This window comes from Sinocyclocheilus anshuiensis, unplaced genomic scaffold (genome assembly GCF_001515605.1).
Source record: "Sinocyclocheilus anshuiensis isolate Anshui unplaced genomic scaffold, SAMN03320099.WGS_v1.1 scaffold180, whole genome shotgun sequence".
Lineage (NCBI taxonomy): Eukaryota > Metazoa > Chordata > Actinopteri > Cypriniformes > Cyprinidae > Sinocyclocheilus > Sinocyclocheilus anshuiensis.
The window spans coordinates 140439-159612 of NW_015554093.1; the positions used below are offsets into that span (position 1 = coordinate 140439).

Here is a 19174-nt window from a genome sequence, read left to right on the forward strand (position 1 = left end):
TACAGCGAGAATAAAAGTTACGCCTTCTTTCTTTGCGTGAACATTTGGGCGGTGTTATGCAGATCTTCCCACATTGTGACGTAGACATGTGGGGGCGTGTTAGAACAAGCCGTTTTAGGTAGGCGTGGTTGACTCTTAACTTTTATAAAGAATATCTCTTTGGATTTGAGACTTTTTTCTTTGAAACTTTACAGATCTTATGTACCAAGAGCTTGTAACACTCCAAAGAGAAAGGAAAAATTGAAATCGCATCATATGACCCCTTTAATGTTATTGTTTAGCATGTGTATTTTTTTCCAAACAAGTAGAATTATTCTTACAAGAAATCATCAGATTCTAATAAATGAACAACTAAAAAACATCCTAGTTTATGTACACTACAATTTAGAAGTTTAGGGTCAGCAAGATTTTTTGAAAGAAATTGATGCTTGTATTCAGCAAGCATGCAGTCAGTTGATCATAAGTGACTGTAAAGACATTTATAATGTTACAAAAGTCAGTCAGTCAGTCAGTCAGTCACATTTATTTATAGAGCACATTTAAAAACAACAGCTGTTGGCCAAAGTGCTGTACAAAATTTAAGCATATAACAAAAATACAAAAGTAAACATAGAACACAGCGACAGATAGTACACTACAGTTATGCCACTGCACTTACTTATGACCATAAGCGTATGTTGGTGAAAAATATTTAAAAAGATTTGAATTTAAATTCAAACAAGAGCTGTTCTTTAGTATTTTCCATTCATCAATATATATATATATATATATATATATATAAATATATATATATATATATATATATACACAATACTGATGTAAAAATGTATCATAAAATATCTCATGCTACTGAAGACTGGAAAATTAAGCTTTGCATTGACAGGAATAAATTACATTTTAAAATATAGTAAAATACAAAACAGTTATTTTAAATTGTAATAATATTTCACAATATTACTGATTGTACTGTATTTTGATCAAATAAATGTAGCCTTGGTGAGCATGAGTCTTATTTGAAAAAAATATCTTGCCGATCTTAACAATCCCAAACTCTTGAATGGTACTGTAACTTAAATCATTATAGTGTATATACTGTTGTTCTTCAAATTTACTGAAATTTATGTTTTTGCACTTTCCTTTACTTTCAGTTTCAAATACAAAAACAGAAGCGGGTATGTTTCATGGATACTGTTGCAATAAGCCCCAAAATGCTATATTAAAAATTACAGTTCCTGAATTTGTGCCACATAATTGAATTTCTCACCATTCTTCCAGCTGATCCTGCTGAGCCCAGTGGCCAGGAGGAGAACCTGTGCAAGATCTGCATGGACTCCCCCATTGACTGCGTTCTGCTGGAGTGCGGCCACATGGTCACATGCAGCAAGTGTGGGAAACACATGAACGAGTGTCCCATCTGCCGACAGTACGTTGTTCGAGCCGTGCATGTCTTCAGATCATGAATTCGGGTGCAAAGAGACCGACTGTCCCCTACAGGTTGTTGCTTTTTCACACATTGAACAACATTTTCTCACATTTTTTGATAATGTTTCATTTTGCTGCTTTGTTTCTAAGTTTACATGATTGAATGCACTTATTTGCTTTTTTAACTGCAACAGTGTTAAGGTGTGGCTTCCAAGTTGTGTTTAATTCATTTGTTGACTTTTGCACTTTTTTGTTATTTATTAGGATTTTTCCTTTATATCATCCTACGATATTTGCATTACTTACAGTATGTAAATAATAAGCAAACAAGGTTTAAAGGAAAAAGTTCATTAGAGGTTAAGACGTCACTTAAGACTCCCTAAAGGTGTGTCTATCTGTATAAAGAACACATTTAAAGGGGTGAAATACACTTGGAAATTTCTGGGATGTGAAAACAGGGTAAAATGGTTGACTTTAATTTTTATTTGGAGCACTGATTCTCATGTTGTTTCTGTGTTTAAGACTGTATAATATTTCACCATTGCAGTTAAATCACCACTATAATGTGACCACTTCCGGGGTCACTCCACTCTTGGTTAAAGAAATAGTTCACCCAAAAATGAAAATTTGCTGACCCTCAGGCCATCCAAGGTGTAGATGAGTTTGTTTCTTCATAGGAACAGATTTGGAGAAATTTAGCATCACATCACTTGTTCACTAATAGATCCTCTGCAGTGAATGGGTGCCGTCAGAATGAGAGTCCAAACAGCTGATGACAATAATCACAATAATTCAGAAGTAATCCACAAGACCCCAGTCTTACAAATGAGTGATTTGTTTTTTTTACAAACACACCACTTTTCTTCAGAAGATGTTAACTGATCGACTGGAGTTGTGTTGTAGATTATTGTGATGTTTTTATCAGCTGTTTGAACTCTCATTCTGACGGCACCCATTCACTGCAGAGGATCCATTGGTGAGCAAGTGATGTAATGATAAATTTCTTCAAATCTGTTCCTATGAAGAAACAAACTCATTGGACAAATTGGATGGCCTGAGGATGAGTACATTATAAGCACATTTCACATTTTCACTATTCTTTTGAATAATTACACACACTACCAGTATTGGTACTTGTTTCTAGTGAGTAGGTGCTATTTTCCAGGCTCTGTGCGCTTGTAGATCACAGACCATTCCACTATCTCATATAGGGCTGTGCGATATTGAAGAAAAATGCGATATGCGATAACTCATTAAATAATGCGATATTCGATATGCGATACGATAATGCTTAAAGTGCCACATGCTCAGATGAAACAGTTTTACTCAGCTGTTGCTGAGTCAGTTCTGTGAACTTCTATAACTATCTTGTGTCATATATATATGGTTATTTGTATGTATGTACCAAGAGTTCCTGTAAAACCACAACAAATTCCTTGTGTTTGCGCACACTTAAGTGGTGAATAAATCTCATTCTGATTCTGATTCTAATAAGAAAGCACCCCTACAACAACTTATGAAAGTGAACGGTAGTGTTTTACTCGAGCATTACATAAAAATATCATTTTAACATTACAACAGTGAGTGATTTTCTCTTTGTCTTTTGTTCATGGCCCCAAATATTGCAAGCTGTAGCGATATGAGTATTGCGATATGTACATTTGCAATATTTCGATAATTTCGATATATTGCACAGCCCTAATCTCATACTTTGGTCTTGACTCCATATTTTAGGCAGAACCAGTACTTCCAAACTGCCAAGAAACCTTTTCTGGCTTGACATTTGCTTCAGTACATTCTTCTTTTTATTATACCGGTGGCTAGTTCTCCACCATTACTAGTAATACTAACTAAAAAGTCAGTGTTAGTCACAAGGTGCTCATTACTGCCTACATTTATTGTTGCATGATAAAGTGTGTTAACCTAATAAAAAGTTTTCACAGAGTGATAATCATAACTGTACAATTTTTTTCAAAAAATTCTTGAAATCTCTCATTTTTAAACTTGAATACTCATACTGATGGAGGAATGATGTTTTAATTATTCAAAAAGTACGATTAAAATGGCAAGTTTACGAATGTATCATAATTGTGGTTATATAGGAATGTTTTCATTTAAAAATCTTCGTCTGATGCATATCTCTGATTCCTTGCTTTCTTGAGCTGAATGTAGATGACACTGAGATCCATCTAAACCATTTAGTCCATCTCTAATACACAGATGATCTTCTAAACAAGATATCTGGCTTAAAAAGTTCAATCTTTTCAATTTTCTCAGTTATTATAGGAGAATTTTGACAGGATATGCAACGTGTACATATTCTATATTTTGATAGCTTTGTGTTTTATGTATTTGCATATTTATCAATCAAACAGCCACATGATAAAACCTAAAAGATCTCGATTACTCACTGTCATTGTTTTACCGGTCATTTCAAATGTCTGGTCAGTCCAAACCCAGCATAAACGTCCATAACCTCCCGACAATATATTAAAAAGCTGATGATGAACAGACACGCAGCAAAAAATGTAAATTTCTGCTCAGTTCCGTGGTGCTTGGAGCTTTCAATTTGTGCTTTAACAGCTCTAGTTAAAAAACAAATAAATGGGCAGGATGAGTTTTACATGTTAAGTATACACCACTGTCAAAATCGAAGTAATTTATGTTATTTATGTAATAGCAAAGGTGCCCAAATATGTGTATGTGTATGTGCCAAGTGGAGTTATATCCCTTGAAATATCAGTAGGTTGTGTTGTGATCTGAAGATTTAAATATCTACACAAATGTGAAATATAAATGAAAAAAAAAATAACTATGATCTAAAGCGCATTTTTGGAAGCTAACGTGTCTTTGCAAATATATCTACATTGAATGCAGCACTAAGAAATTGTCTGCAATGAGAAATAAGACTTTAGTCAAGTGAAACTTTGGATGTATATCTAGACAAGTATTTATTTAAAAAAAAGAGAGTGTGGGGGGGGGGGCAATGTAAGAGCTCTGCATGGATGAGCAAAGAAAAGGATAATTGAAAGGTGCTTATAAATGCCTGAATGAACTTTTCCGGGTTGAGTGGAGACACTGGATTCTGTATTAACTTTTGTGTATCCTTTTGTTTGGTCTTGTATTTTTTTTAGATTTTTTGAGACTGGCTTTTTTTTTAACTATATGAAATATAATCAAATCAACTGATAACTCAAACGCTGTTCCAGGTGTAGTAAACATTTATCATATAACTTAGCATGTCATATTGCCAATATTGTGTTTAATATGCAGTGAGCCTGATGTGCTAAATGCTGTATTCCTGTAAAACACTACATTGGAAGGTGATAAGGTTTATAATTATTGATCAATTTATATATTTTTAAATTTTGTTACTAGGCTATATATAGTTGTTCTTGTGCAAATATTTGTTTTGTTTTGGTTTTTTTGTATCAATAAACAAAACCTACAGCAGCTGAACATGTGTCACTCGGGATTTATTTTAATAACTATTCAGTTTTGATTCGATATCCAAATATAGATTTTATAGATATTTCTGTTTTCTGACTGCATTAAAATTGACTTTACAGTTTGCCGTTTTTACAGCAGGGGGAGACACAGCTCACTAATACGAAAATAATTTAATAATCTCATACAATAAAGCAGGGGTGCCCAAACTCGGTCCTGGAGGGCCGGTGTCCTGCAGAGATTAGCTCCAACTTGCCTCAACACACCTGCCTTCAAGTTTCTAGTATGCCTAGTAAGAGTTTGATTAGCTGGTTCAGGTGTGTTTAATTGGGGTTGGAGCTAAACTCTTCAGGACACCGGCCCTGCAGGACCGAGTTTGGGCACCCCTGCAATAAAGGGTAAAGTTAGCCTTTAATCTCTACAGTGATTATTCAAAACACTTGCACTATTAAATTTGCAGCCACTCTAACGTCAATCAGGGAAGCAATTAGCACTAGCAAACCAATGGCTGTTTCGCGCACGTGCTTCTGTTTCTGGTAAGTAACCATAGAAACTATGACCGGTGCGAATTCAGCAGTCTGCTGCTGCGATTTAGTTTTTACTGGTGGAAATGTATAACTATATTTACATGAATGTGGATTCAAAAACTTACAAATGATATCGTCAAGAAAGCGGGAGAAACCTAAGGTAGGTTGCTCAAACTTTAAGAACTGCTTTCTGATCACGTTATGAATGCTAACGCTAAGTAACGTTAGTTTTAATGTTAAGAGGCCGCTTGTCTTTACAAGTTTCAGGTTTTAATATTTATGTTTCTTCTCTTTTTGTGATGTTCAATCGGAGTCAGCCGTAAGTAAATTCTAATAGTGTCTTGAAGTGTAAGTGATGAAAATCTCCAGGGAGAGACTTGATTTTTCCATGATCAACTGTTTCGTTTCTCGTGCTGTTAAAATAATGAACAAATCAAAACCAATGAAGCGTTTATCACTGTGTAGATCAGCAAGATGCTGCATTCACCATCTGTGGAGAAATCTGTAAGTGTGATCATCACATAAAAGCCTCAGAAGTGGAAGACAGGTGTAATCCTAAAGGATCTCAGCTTGAAATGTGAATGTGAAAATAATTTGTGCTATATATGAGCCACACTGTGCATTTTTATGAGGTCTCTGAAGATTTGAACTGTAAAGTTCAAATTACAATTGTAAAAATAATGCTTAGAAATGTATTAAATGTTTTAAATTTAAATGAATGAAAATGATAAAAGATGAAAAAAGAGCAAATGATCAATTATGCCATATATACCACAGTTTGAACAACAAAAGAGATCATTTTATTTAAAAAAATAAAAAGCCACAGACTCCGTAGAGCTCATTAATTTTATTTGACTATACAAAATATTTATTCTATGCTTGGGCTACCCACTAATAAGATTAAAATATATATATATATATATATATATAATAAATGCTTTTTTAGTAATAACAATTCCATTATTATTATTGGCTATTTAGAATCATGTTTTCCCCATTCTTACAGCAGGGGGAGACACAGACATTTAATGAAAAATAGATAAATAAAATAATAGACAAATTATGCCCTAATTGTAGAGGTAGCCTTTTATCTCTGTAGTAATGTTTTATAATTCAGTGCAGCTATATATTAAGCTAATTGTTATAAGTTTAACTTTTTATATATATATATAAAAAAGTGTACAGGCAGATGCAGGAAGCATGAGGCAGACAGGAAGGATGTGGTGTTGTGTCTGTACACAATGAAAGCCAGAGTAAACTGCGTACAGAATTTCAGATTTCACATCATGATTTTTACACATTGTAGTGTGGTGTTGGTTTTAAACAAGGAGGGACTACAGGGTGTGATATCCAGGCTAGAGCACCTCTACTGTGCTTTGCGTTCCAAAAGTTTTCATTTAACTAAAAATTAGTCATTTCAATTATAATTATAGTGCGCACTATAATGTGCGTTTCACGGTCCCAGACCAATATATTTCACAATGCAGAAGCTAGAGAAGGAAAGCAGCCGACGTAAGCTCAAGCGTTGCCATAACGACCGTGGAGCAGCTGCTGCGGACGCATGCGCATTGCCTCTCCCCATCCGCGTCCACCTCGTATCCTGTTTCAGGTCTAGCGAGCTAACGGGGTTGGCACATATGGCCATCGCCTTGGTTGAGTTTTTTTTTGTAGTTTCCTTTGTTTACCTCAGTTCATGCGATATGCGGTTAAAACGCTCTCGCTGACTAAGCTCGTTAACATTTTCTCCTCGCGCTCCTCTCACCTTGATGAGAAGTCAGAAGAATGATCGCATCCCTGTCTAAAGGAAATCTGCTTGACGTGCTGCAGGAGGGTCCCAATGAGGTACTGAACTCCTAAACCCTCGTGCCTGTTTACACGTACATTTGTTTCATTTGCTCATTAGGCTCTGACAAGTCCAGGCTCACTAAAAAGTTAAAAGCAGTATCTGTCGCAACTTAACTGGCGTTTTCCGCAAGAAACTCCGAAGAGTGCGATGGCATTGCATTGTTTACACCTTCTGTGAGTTGTTACTGAAGAACAAGTTACCAGGTTCTATTGAATGTAGTATTTCATGCACTGGATCCATTTCATCGTACAAGTTAGTTTACAGTCAATGTTTACATTCTGCATTTATATAGGCTATTTAAATCAAATACCAAATATAAAGTATATTTATATTATATAATTACATTATATAAATGCGATTTCGTAAGAATTATAGTGGCAGAAATCCTTTGAAAATTATGTTTTACATAAAATTATAAATATTGAAATGTTTTACATATGCGGTTATCAATACTGAAACTGGTTGATTGGAGTGAAAGTCTATAAGACCTACAAACAGTGAAGGAAGGTCTTGACAGCTGTTAAGCAAAAGGAGACACAATCCTATTTAATGCCACACAAATATAAATATATGTATATTATATATATATATATATGTATATATATATGTATATTTTATATATATATATATATATATATATGGCTGGAGGAGAACTGACCCCCATGAGCCTGGTTTCTCCCAAGGTGTTTTTCTCCATTCTGTCACCGATGGAGTTTTGGTTCCTTGCCACTGTCGCCTCTTGCTTGCTTAGTTGGGGACACTTCATTTCCAGCGATATCGTCGCCTTGATTGCACAGATACTATTTAAACTGAACTGACCTGGACGATGACATCAGTGATGAACTGCTTTTAACTGAGAATTGAGTGTTTACTATTGTCCTTTTGCATTGACACACTATTTTCCTATTTTGATACTGTAAAACACAGTAGTCTTTTAACTCACGTATAATTTATATGCAGGAACTACCTCTGTGTTAAAGCCCTTTTAACCTGTGGAGATAATATCATGCTCTTAGAAATGGTGCTAAGTGTGGGAGGAGGTGTTAAGCATATTACACCATTTCTGTAACCGTGTGCACTATCGGCAGTCATCCCCTACTGATGTTACCTAAGACAGAGTGCTTCTACATCTGTATGCCCTCAGGCTGTAACCATTAAACCATCAAGCACTGTTCTCAAACCATTATTGATTTTTTTGTTATGAATCCCAGCTGTCTCAATCTCTACAGATATTTCAGGTCCACCTAGATTAAAGGTGAGAATACAGCAGATTTGACACAATCTGTATTGTTAAAAGCGCTATAAAGGTGACAATTGCATAAATATTGTGTTGAAAATAATGTTTTTAAATTATGAAAATGTAGAAAATATGAAATTATAAACATTGAAACGGTAAATGATGAATGAAAATTATAAATAAAAATAGTAAACTATAAATAATGCCATATTTACACCCCAGTTTGCACAATAACAGCGATAATTTCAGTTGTTTGTTAGCAGTAAAATGCCAGTAACGGTCCAAACAGAGAAAAGGATAGCCTTGATAGCTGTTAAATAATGTGATACACAGTCCTACTAATGCAAACAAATAATTTTTTTTAGTGAGCTGCTAACCTTGACTATTTTTGGGCAGCATGCTAAGCTTTGAGACACAGTCAGCCATTGTGCTGTACATGTAGTCAGCTAAAATGGTGCTAAGTGTGGGAGGAGGTGTTAAGCATATTACACCATTTCTGTAACCGTGTGCACTATCGGCAGTCATCCCCTACTGATGTTACCTAAGACAGAGTGCTTCTACATCTGTATGCCCTCAGGCTGTAACCATTAAACCATCAAGCACTGTTCTCAAACCATTATTGATTTTTTTGTTATGAATCCCAGCTGTCTCAATCTCTACAGATATTTCAGGTCCACCTAGATTAAAGGTGAGAATACAGCAGACTCCAGTGATGGAGATGTACCCGTCTGTCGGGTCGCTGTTGGAACAGATAGCTCCTTTGTAAAGCTGGCTGCGCAGGACTATTGCTACCTTCCAGTTTTACAGCACAGTCAGCATCTTGTAGTGCATCTGTGCTGAAAGCTCTCAGTGTTAGCTGTTCTTACTGGGAAGCCTGTCACTCTGGGCCACTGTTAGATTATAGAGAGACAGATATGCTTCAGACAGAGCTTGCATTGTGTTAGTCAGCCCACCATGTGGCAAATCAATAAATGCTACTGTGTGCAAGAAGATCCCTCGTGAAAAACATGCAGAGCTCATTTTGTTTTCTTTATTTTGGTGTGCATGTGTTTTTCTTGACTGTGCACGTGTTGGCATATGATGTGAACTCGACGTTGCTTCGGAGATTGAGGCCCATGAAAGATTTCCCCACAGTCTTCCAGATGAATAGCAGAGTGTGTTTTGTAAGGGTGTGACACTTGATGTCATGCATGTTCAATTTCTGTCATGCACTACCATTCAAATGTTTGGAGTCTGTAAGGTTTTTTAATGTTTTCGAAAGAAGTCTTATATTCTTCTATGCTGATGTAGTGCACAAGAAACATGCTTATTATTATCAATGTTGTTGTGCTGCTTAATATTTTTGTGGAAGCCGTGATACATGATATATTTGAAGAATAGGAAGTTGAAAAGAACAGCATTTATTTGAAACCGAACTCTTTTATAACATTAAAAAATCTTAACTGTCACTTTTGATAAAATTAATGCATCCTTGCTGAATAAAAAAAAAATGCATATCTTTCAAAAATCTATATCTTACTGATCTTTTTAAATAGATCTGTTTAAATAGTAGTGTATGTCACATATGAGAATTGTTTAAAAGAAAAGCTCAGAATATCCAAAACTGCATTTTTTGTTTTATTTACTCCAAAACTTCAGTTTCACATTCTTCAGCATTTAAGGGGGGAAAAAAATTTGTTTAGAGCGCAGCACTTTTGCCAGAGGGTAGAACTGCGGCAAACCTCACTGCAGTCTTTGTGTTCCTACATTTATTTGCTGAAGAGGAAGTGTGAATGTGGGGAGTTAAGCTGTCCTTTTGTGACATGGCAGAGAAAGTGCAAGTCAGCCTAATCCACGCCGTTGAACCCGGGTGATGCTGACCAGCCGGGGTGAATGAGGAGGGACTTGTTCTGTCAAAGCAGGTGCATCTTGATCACTGAGGCATAAATTTCTTTTGACAATGGGTATCCTAGTGGGTATCAACACAGGCATATCCTGCATAACCTCTCCATCAGGACCATCAGCACTAATGATAACTGTCTTTCCAGGGAGGTATGCAGTTTAACAGCACATAGAGTCATTGGCTCCATTGAGACTTGTGATTTGTGCTTAAGCTGTATGACAGCCTGAGGAAAATAACCCGATACTGTGACTAGCATAGATGAGGTTTTGTTTAAATTGCAAAAATGTCCATTTTGGAAGCATCAGTAAATCCAGGAAAAGGTGGAAGTAGCAGCTATATAATGTCCAGCTAGTTGCAAATTTTCTATACATGCATATATATATATTACACACATACATACATGCACACACAGTCCTGTTCAAAAGTTTGACGGTTTAATGCTGTTCTTTTGATATTTCCACTCATCAAAGAATCCTGAAATAAAATGTATTACAGTTTCCAGAAGAATATTAAGCAGCACAATTATTTTCAACATTGATAAAAAATAAATGTTTCTTGATCAGCGAAACCAGCATATTAGAATGATTTCTGAATGATCATGTGACATTGAAGACTGGAGTAATGACTGCTAAAAATTCAGCTTTGCAATCATAGAAATAAATTGCATTTTAAAATTCAAATAAAAGTTATTTTAAATTGCAATATTTCACTGTATTTGCTTTATAATATATATTTTTTACTATATTTTTGACCAAATAAAAGCAGCCATATAATATAACCGTCAAATAGCAATAAAATATTTGAAAGCAAAAAAATCAGAAGTACAATGTGCTCTTGAGCTGTAGACTATAACCAAGTTTGCACTTACCTGTATGAAATGTTTGTCGTTTTAGCAGCAACTGGCTGCCTATGTGTCTTGGGTTAATGCACAGCTGAGAAAGAAGCCTGAACTGAAACCTGTGAGTGATCTACGACAGGATCTCAGAGATGGTGTGGTTCTAGCACACCTCATTGAGATAGTGGGTAAGCCTGTACAATACATCTTATTCCATTTTTATTGCAGCACTGTATAATAAGCCTTTTTATTGAGATGCGTTTTATATATTTGGCAAGCTGGTGAGCTGCTGGATGGCCTTCATTATGTGCCACGTGACGACCAGGAGAGGAAGCAGAATGTGGAGAAGGTTCTGCAGTTTGTGTCATCCAAACGGATCAGAATGCCTCAGACATCTGCCAGGGGTGAGTTACAAAGCAGGCTCTTACTCATGGTTAAGCTGATAAAGCTACTTATTTAAGATCTACTCTTTCTCTCTGTACTCAAAGACATTGTGGAAGGGAACCTCAAATCCGCCATGAGGCTCATCCTCGCTCTAGCTGCACATTTTAAACCCTCCGCATCAGCCAGTCACAGAGCTGGAGCTGGCTTAGGCAGGAGTTCCACTGGCTCCTCGACCAATCACAGGCCTCATTCCACCATGGCCATGGCCCAGAATGCAGCAGCAGCATTGGCAGCAGCCAGGCAGGATGCCTCTCGCCCTGGCCGCTCTGTTTTTCATCTAAGGCAAGAATGGAGGTACATGTAGCTTCATTTTGCCCTTAATCTCCTTTTCCTCCTTCAAAAGAGTTTTGTAAATGTTTATTCATTTAAGTAGATCTGCTTCCATAGAGCAACTGCTCTTAAATCTCCTTCTGATTTGAAGAGGGTCCATTAGCTTTGCTTAAAAGATCCAAAAAAAGATTCATCCAAAAAAAAGTTTTGTCATTTACTGACCCTCATGTGGTTGGATAACTTTGTGGAACAGGCTGGAATAGAAGTCATTATTCAGTGAAAATCCTGACATCCAACCCAGCTCTCATTGGTGCTTTCATTAAAAGTTCATGAGAGAAATAACTATGTCCAGGTTATGAACAAATCGTCTTCTTAAGTTGGGTCTTTCTTAAGATTCATTTGATTCAGTTCACAAAACCGGTGAAATGTTATCAGTGAAAACATAAATTCTGGTCTGTTTGATTTCAAGTATTAGTGCTAGTAGTTCTCCTTTTGTGTTTCAAAGAAGAAATAAAGTCACATACAGTAAATGATGACAAAATAAAACGGATGAATCATTGCCCTCTTGCTGCTGTCAGTTGGAATTGCAGCTCCAATCAGAGGTAGCATATGGATAATCAGATCTGCAAATATAAACATATGTTTCATCCACAATTTAAGATTTTGTGTCCCCCCTAGCAATAATCTCTAATGTGCTCTGTTGGAGCTTTTGGAAATATTTTATGTAAGCCTGAAACAGTGCGGAATGATTCAAAATATGTATTCAGAGAGAGTTGTTAACCCATTTAGTTTACACATGAAAAGATCATCCATCCTTGAAACAGCTTTTTACCATTTCTAATCTCTCTGTATTATTTTTGTATACTCTTAGTCGTTGCTGCAGTGGTGAGGAGGATGGTGAGAACCCCTGCTGGAGTGTCCGGGAATTGGTTCAGCAGTACGAGGGGCAGAAAGAGACATTTGAAGAGGAGACAGGAGCAAGATCTACTGGGTAAATTCTGAATATTGATGGGTAAATAGAATGCAGCTAGTCTCTATATTACTTCAAACAGAATTAACTAATAGTTTGAATATACAGAAGATATTTTGGATCTTCTTTCAAAAGTCATCTTAAAAAATTGAATTGTTGGAACCAACTTCTTTGGAAAAGCTAATAAAGCTGCAAATGTGAATCGTAACATTTACATAATTCTAAGTACTGAAAGAAATAAGATAATGAGAAATTGGACAGTTTCAAAATGAATATTTAAGATGCATTAAAAGCATTTAATCAAAATCACTAAACAAAACATTAGTGAAAATGCATATAAATAGACAAAAAGGTGCTGATGTAGATATAAGAGACCCTCTAACTCTAACACTTTCTATTCTATTTTAATTCTACTTTATCTATATTTATCTTTTTTATTTTTTTATTTTATACACTAGCTTTCTATTTTTTCTATTCTATCTACTTGTTTTTCTTTGTGTGTGTGTGTGTGTGTGTGTATAATATATATATACACCTTGCTACGTGTACTGCGTTAGGCTAACCGAGACTTGTCATTTGCACTTATATATTGTTGCTCTTTTGTTAGTTTTGACTGCTTTTATTGTCCTCATTTGTAAGTCGCTTTGGATAAAAGCGTCTGCTAAATGACTAAATGTAAATGTAAATGTAAATGTAAATATAAGCTTGTAAGTTAAGAATGCATTCAGCTGTGAATAATTTGCTTCAGTTTTGCAAAACAGCTCTTGGAACCAATCAGTTTGTCATTGCAGGGTGTCATCGGTTTTCACCCCATCTCTTAGTTACAAAATATACACAAACATGTTATCACAAACTTCTTCTTCATTCTCTCTGCTTTTATGAGAGTAGAACACATAGATAGGCTGGAGGAGGCTGTCACAAGGATTTTCTCACTGCTTGTTTTGTAAGGCCTGAGATTTTCCTGCCCACTGGCTTTCTTTAAGGCATCATCATGCTTTGCCACTGAAGACCAGAAAACTTGTGACTGTTCTTTTATGTGAGGCATCAGCTATGATTCTATTTGGAAGAGCTGATTCAGTACCTTGATTATCCAAAGGAACATCATTTGTACGCTTAGTCATTAATTCTTGTTTTGCAGATGTCTTGAAATGTTTTTAAAAGTGTTATGTAAGAAACCATTCTTGGACCTTGTCAGATCAGTGACTTGGACTGAAATTAAGAGGCATTTGATCAGTGTTAACTTGACAGATCTGGATAGATCACTGCCCTGAAGGTTAGGTAAGAGGCATTCACAGTGGTTATAAGGGTCAAGACTCAAGATGAGGATACATTTGTGTCATGCTTAAACTTAAATGCTTTTATAAATTGTTAAAATTGTTATTGACCATTTAATGTATAGATTGTAAGGAGAACAATTGACGATCTCACTATAGTGATTCTCAGCAGATTGTTCTTTATTTTCTTACGAGGTTGGTATTTCTGATACCTCTGCAATCCATATACACAGAACAGTTTTTTTTCTGCCATGATAGACAGCATTTTGTTTGCATTGTGCATATGTTGTCCACCTTTATTGATTTGCGCAGAGATCATTTTAGATTTCCATTCTGTCAGAGAGGTTGCAGTGCTCATTCAATTTTGGATTACACAATGTCACAAACATATTCTGTTCTCTCTACCACAGTACTATTCAGTTCTCTTTTCACAGTACTATTTAATAAAGAGTAGTGACAGACAAATATATCAGCTTGGCTGATAAATCAGCCTAGGTCTGTGTCTGCTCTCCTTTCAATCATTTACAAAATCTACCAGCAGCCCAATCAATGGACAATACACCTTTTTTTTTTTTTTTCTTCTCAAATACTGTTAGAATTTTAAGTGAAACAACTTGTTTACATATTGTGCACATTTATTGTGCATAATTAAATAATATTAGCTAATATGCCCATCCTCTGTAAAAGAAAACCAAATACTTGAATGTTGTGTTAAAAGTACACTACACCATTTATTCAGCAAAGAGGCATTAATTTGATCAAATGACAGCAAAGAGTTCTATATTGTTACAAAAAATTACTGTTCTTTGGAAATTTCCATTCATCAAATAATCCTAAAAATGTATTGTGGTTTTTCACACAAATATTAAGCAGCATTGTTTTCAAAATTGTTAATATAAAGAAAAGTTTCCTGAGCACCAAATTAGCATGTTAGAATGATTTCTGAAAGATCATGTGACAATGAAGACTGGAGTAATGGCTGCTGAAAATTCAGCTTTGCCATCACAGGAATAAATGACATTTTAAAATATATTAAAAAGGAAAACAGATCTTTTAAACTGTAGTAATATTTCACAATATTTTTGTTTCTGAAATTATTACAGGTGCATCTCAATAAATTAGAATGTCGTGGAAAAGTTCATTTATTTCAGTAATTCAACTCAAATTGTGAAACTTCAAAAACATAAAAAAATTACCCCAAATTATCCCAAACTTTTGAAGCATGTACACAATGTTATGTTATCTAATCCTATGTAATTATAGCAATTTTGTGATTATTTTATGCCTACCCTCTGTGAAAGAAAAGTTGTGTGAATGTTGTTAAATCAGAAATGCATTATGCTGTAGTAAACTGTCCAGAGCAGATCTGAGCCCACCTACAAGCCAGACAGTCCTGTACCAGCTCCCCCTCCGTCAAAATACCAGTCCTAACAGATGGGGAGAGAGGCAGGACAGAGAGAGAGAAGACGAAATAGAGGGAGGGTTGGAGGGGGAGGGTAAACAGAGGAAGGCCGGACTGAGTCTAACATCTCCGCACAGAAAAAGAGGAGCTAGTGAGGGAGGGAGCGCGAGAACTAGACAGGGACACACGGATCTCAGCGATGGAGAGCTTTCTGAAGTGAAGGAGTCGTCTGTGAACAGGTTGAACTGAGAAGAATAATTAGCCCAACTCACAGCCGGAGAGGAGGGGAGCAGGATGCAGCTGCCTTGGTAACAGAGCAGTGCCACTCTCTCCTGTCACCGTGGACGGATTGAAAACAGGATTTCCATATGGACAACGTCAGGTGCATCTGAAGAGGCTTTGAACTCACAGATAGGATCCGCTGTCAGTTACAAGCATGGTGATTAAGAGGAGCTAGTTAGCAAACGAGTGGTAATGCTGTAGACACTGCATGCTGAAGCAGGACTCTAAAGAAGTTTTCTGTAAGAACGATGCTGATGTCTAGACTTCCTTATGGTCTATGGATGAATAAACGTGGTGCAGAGGGCTAGAGAGTTTTAGAGAGTGCCGAAATGGGAGCCAAACAAATCAAATGGTAAGACACTATTGCAGCATATTTGTGATGTTTTAAAGGAATAGTTAATTTACTCACCCTTATGTTGCTCCAGAATACTTATTGCCTTTATTTCGTATGTGGAACATGAAGATATTTTGAGATGTCTCTGTTTTTTGTCCATACAATAGAAGTTAATAGTCAAAAACCTGTTTGGTTACCACATTATCTTCCAAAATATCTTAAATATATGTTGTGTTCCGCAGAATACAGGTTTATAACAATTTAAGGGTGAGTAAATGATGACATAATTTTCATTTTTTGGGTAAATTGTCCCTTCAATAAACACTGTGACAAGCACATTTGCAAGTATTTTTAGCAATTTATATATATATATAATATATATATTATACTGTATATTTTTATTAAAGTCAAGTTTGACTAATAGATTTCACTCACCAACTCAATTTTACTGATGCTGTCCTATGCTTCTCAGTATAAGGTTCACATTGACAGCCATTAGATGCAAAAAAAGCTAACAGAATTAATTTATTAGGAGTTGGCAGGCTGAGGTGACGAAAGCCTGTGGCTGTGAATGACAGCTGTGACTTGTTTAGAGGATCTGACCCAATTTACTTTTCTACTGTAGCTTACATAAAAGATTTTGAATCATGTTTTCTACTGTATGTCAGTGCCACCTGTGCTGTGCTTTAGCATCTAATTTTGTGTCATTGGCATCTGTCATTGACACACAGCACAATATTTCACTCAGTCAGACACTTTGAAGTGCCTTGAATGCATGTGGATTTGACAAGAAATCTAGGAAGAATATTTCTCTCTTGTTTTGTTGTAAAGCAGTTTGTTTTCCTTACAACAGTGCAAAGAATGCCGGATATGTCTGCTCAGCCTTTTCTCTTCAAAACAGCCTCCCAGATGTGAAATAAATCTTGAACTCTCACCTTGGCAGCCAAGAATTTCCATTATGTTGACGTTTTGCATCTGCTGGCCTTTTTCTTTAAATAACACAGGCTCCTGTGCCCAATTGCTGATTCTGGAGCATAAATATGCTTTAATGAGCTTCCTGCCACCCCACCAAATGACTTCTGGTTTTGTGACGTGCATCTGATGAGCTCTCATGAGAATCATCTAATGACCCTTCAGACTGACTAATCTCGTGTGAGAATCTCAGAGCAGAACTTGTTTATTTGTATTGGACCACTTGTTGGTCATTTTTGCAGTTTGATATGCGAGTGTGTGGGAGATGTGAGAAAATGTTCTGAGATCCAGTAATATTTATCAGGGGAGAAGATGTTTTGGAAAGCTCCGTTAAAGAGATTATTGGGTTTACTGCTGGGACTCTGAAGCCAGACTGAATCATCAGAGCAGGCTTCACCATACAGCAACAGTTCTGTATGTTCCCATTGCATTCAATCAGTGGTTATATAAAACCCAGTCAGTGCACGCTGCAGTAGCTTATGAAAAATGGAGCACATTATACTTGTTTCTTTTTGTTTTGCATTTCAAAAAGAATGGTGAGAACACTTTGCATAGGAAGGATCTCAGCGCAGGCTTGTGTTTCATCCAGAGAAAACAGCCATAGCGGATCTTTATTTATAACTAGAAGAACGCTTTGTGGATTCGCTTTGATTCCTATTCAGTGGAATCAGACAGTCATTCTATAGCTGTCATTTTCCATCCGTCTTTGCTATGAATAAAGGATGTTTCAGCAATAGCAATTGCTGATATTGTACACTTCAAGGCCAATTGAAATGCCTTAGTTGTACAGTGTTGAATGTTATATTTCATGTCCTCTGAGCAGCCAGTTAAACACTGAATCTGAGGTTTTTGACATCTAAAGGCCCGTTCACATCAAGGACGATAACTGTAATGATAACTATAAAGTTTTAATAATCATTCTAATTCTATGATAGGGAAGTCCACACCACAATGTCATTGGAATCATTTTCAGAAGGTTTTTAAAACATTGACAGCCAAACAGAATCGATCATGCTTTAAAGAGCTCAAACATTTAAAGTGACACACGACATAAATGCAGTGTGCACTTATAATAGCAGAACATTATCGTGCCTTGGTGCGGATATTAATATAGTTATTGTTCTAGTTATCCTTATAGTTATCATTCTTGGTGTAAACGGGCCTTAAGTGTCTTGTGAATGGTGCTTGCTAAGCATCACTATTACTTTTCATCGTACTTTTAAAACACCACCTAACCTAAGTATTAAACATCCATGTGTAACCTGTTCTGGACTTTAATGTAGAGGTCCCCAACCACCGGGTCGCGACCCACTACCAGGCCATTGAAGAATTGCTACCGGATCGCAAGAACGTTCTGGGAAAAATGTGTATAGATATGACACTGTTATTACCGCCATGCCATGAAGACGCTGTGTTTCGTTGTGAAAGCGAAACTACTTTGTTTGGCCTTCCAAAAGAGGACGATATCCGCTTCGTCATGCCTGGAGCTGATCCGTGCTGGTCACTGAGGAAATACATCAACTTCGCGCTGTTGACCGCCGGATTGGCTTTCACCGTGGACGAAGTGGAGTCACATGTGGTTGCCGCAAGCCCGCCGGCCGCTCCTTCGTCGAATCCACCAACCACGCCGTTCTCATCGCTGGATCGGCTTTCACCGTGGACGAAGCGGAGTCCAGCCCGGGGTCGTCACATGTGATTGCCGCAAGCCCGCCAGACGCTCCTTCATCGAATCCGCCGGCCGGACCGTTCTCAAGCCCACCCGCCGCAGCTCTAGCCCGCCGGCCGTTCCTCACTCTAGGCCTCCGGCCGCCACTCACTCTAGCCCGCTGTGTGTGTCGCTGTGTGTTTGACGCTGAGTTGTGAAAGCGAAACTACTTTGTTTGGCCTTCCAAAAGAGGACACGACTAGAAATCAGTGGTTAAGTTGTATTTACAACACTGTTCCAGAACAGTTTAACCCAAATATTCAGCGCATTTTATGGAGGACCGTTTCCTGATCCTGGTAGAGTAGACTCCAGTGTCGGCTGTTCT

General features: G+C 36.8%; 2 protein-coding genes across 7 annotated transcripts in view; both read left to right on the plus strand.

Moving 5' to 3' along the window:
* The window catches only part of LOC107669372 (E3 ubiquitin-protein ligase rififylin-like), a 3759-nt gene extending 1665 nt beyond the window's left edge, over positions 1–2094 (plus strand). For both annotated transcript variants that reach the window (XM_016461568.1, XM_016461569.1), the window contains exons 4-5: positions 1149–1172; positions 1276–2094. In XM_016461568.1, coding sequence (XP_016317054.1) covers positions 1149–1172; positions 1276–1460 — 209 coding nt within the window. In that variant the 3' untranslated portion in view covers positions 1461–2094. The remainder of the gene's footprint in view (positions 1–1148; positions 1173–1275) is intronic.
* A 3327-nt stretch (positions 2095–5421) lies between these two features.
* The window catches only part of LOC107669371 (dixin-A), a 27792-nt gene continuing 14039 nt past the window's right edge, over positions 5422–19174 (plus strand). Inside the window, exons 1-5 of one of the 5 annotated variants that reach the window (XM_016461565.1) lie at positions 5422–5556; positions 11255–11384; positions 11475–11600; positions 11685–11934; positions 12782–12901. In XM_016461565.1, coding sequence (XP_016317051.1) covers positions 5524–5556; positions 11255–11384; positions 11475–11600; positions 11685–11934; positions 12782–12901 — 659 coding nt within the window. In that variant the 5' untranslated portion in view covers positions 5422–5523. Of the gene's footprint in view, positions 5557–7012; positions 7239–11254; positions 11385–11474; positions 11601–11684; positions 11935–12781; positions 12902–19174 lie in introns of those variants that run through there. The other 4 variants (XM_016461566.1, XM_016461567.1, XM_016461564.1 and 1 more) reach the window with 4 other exon arrangements.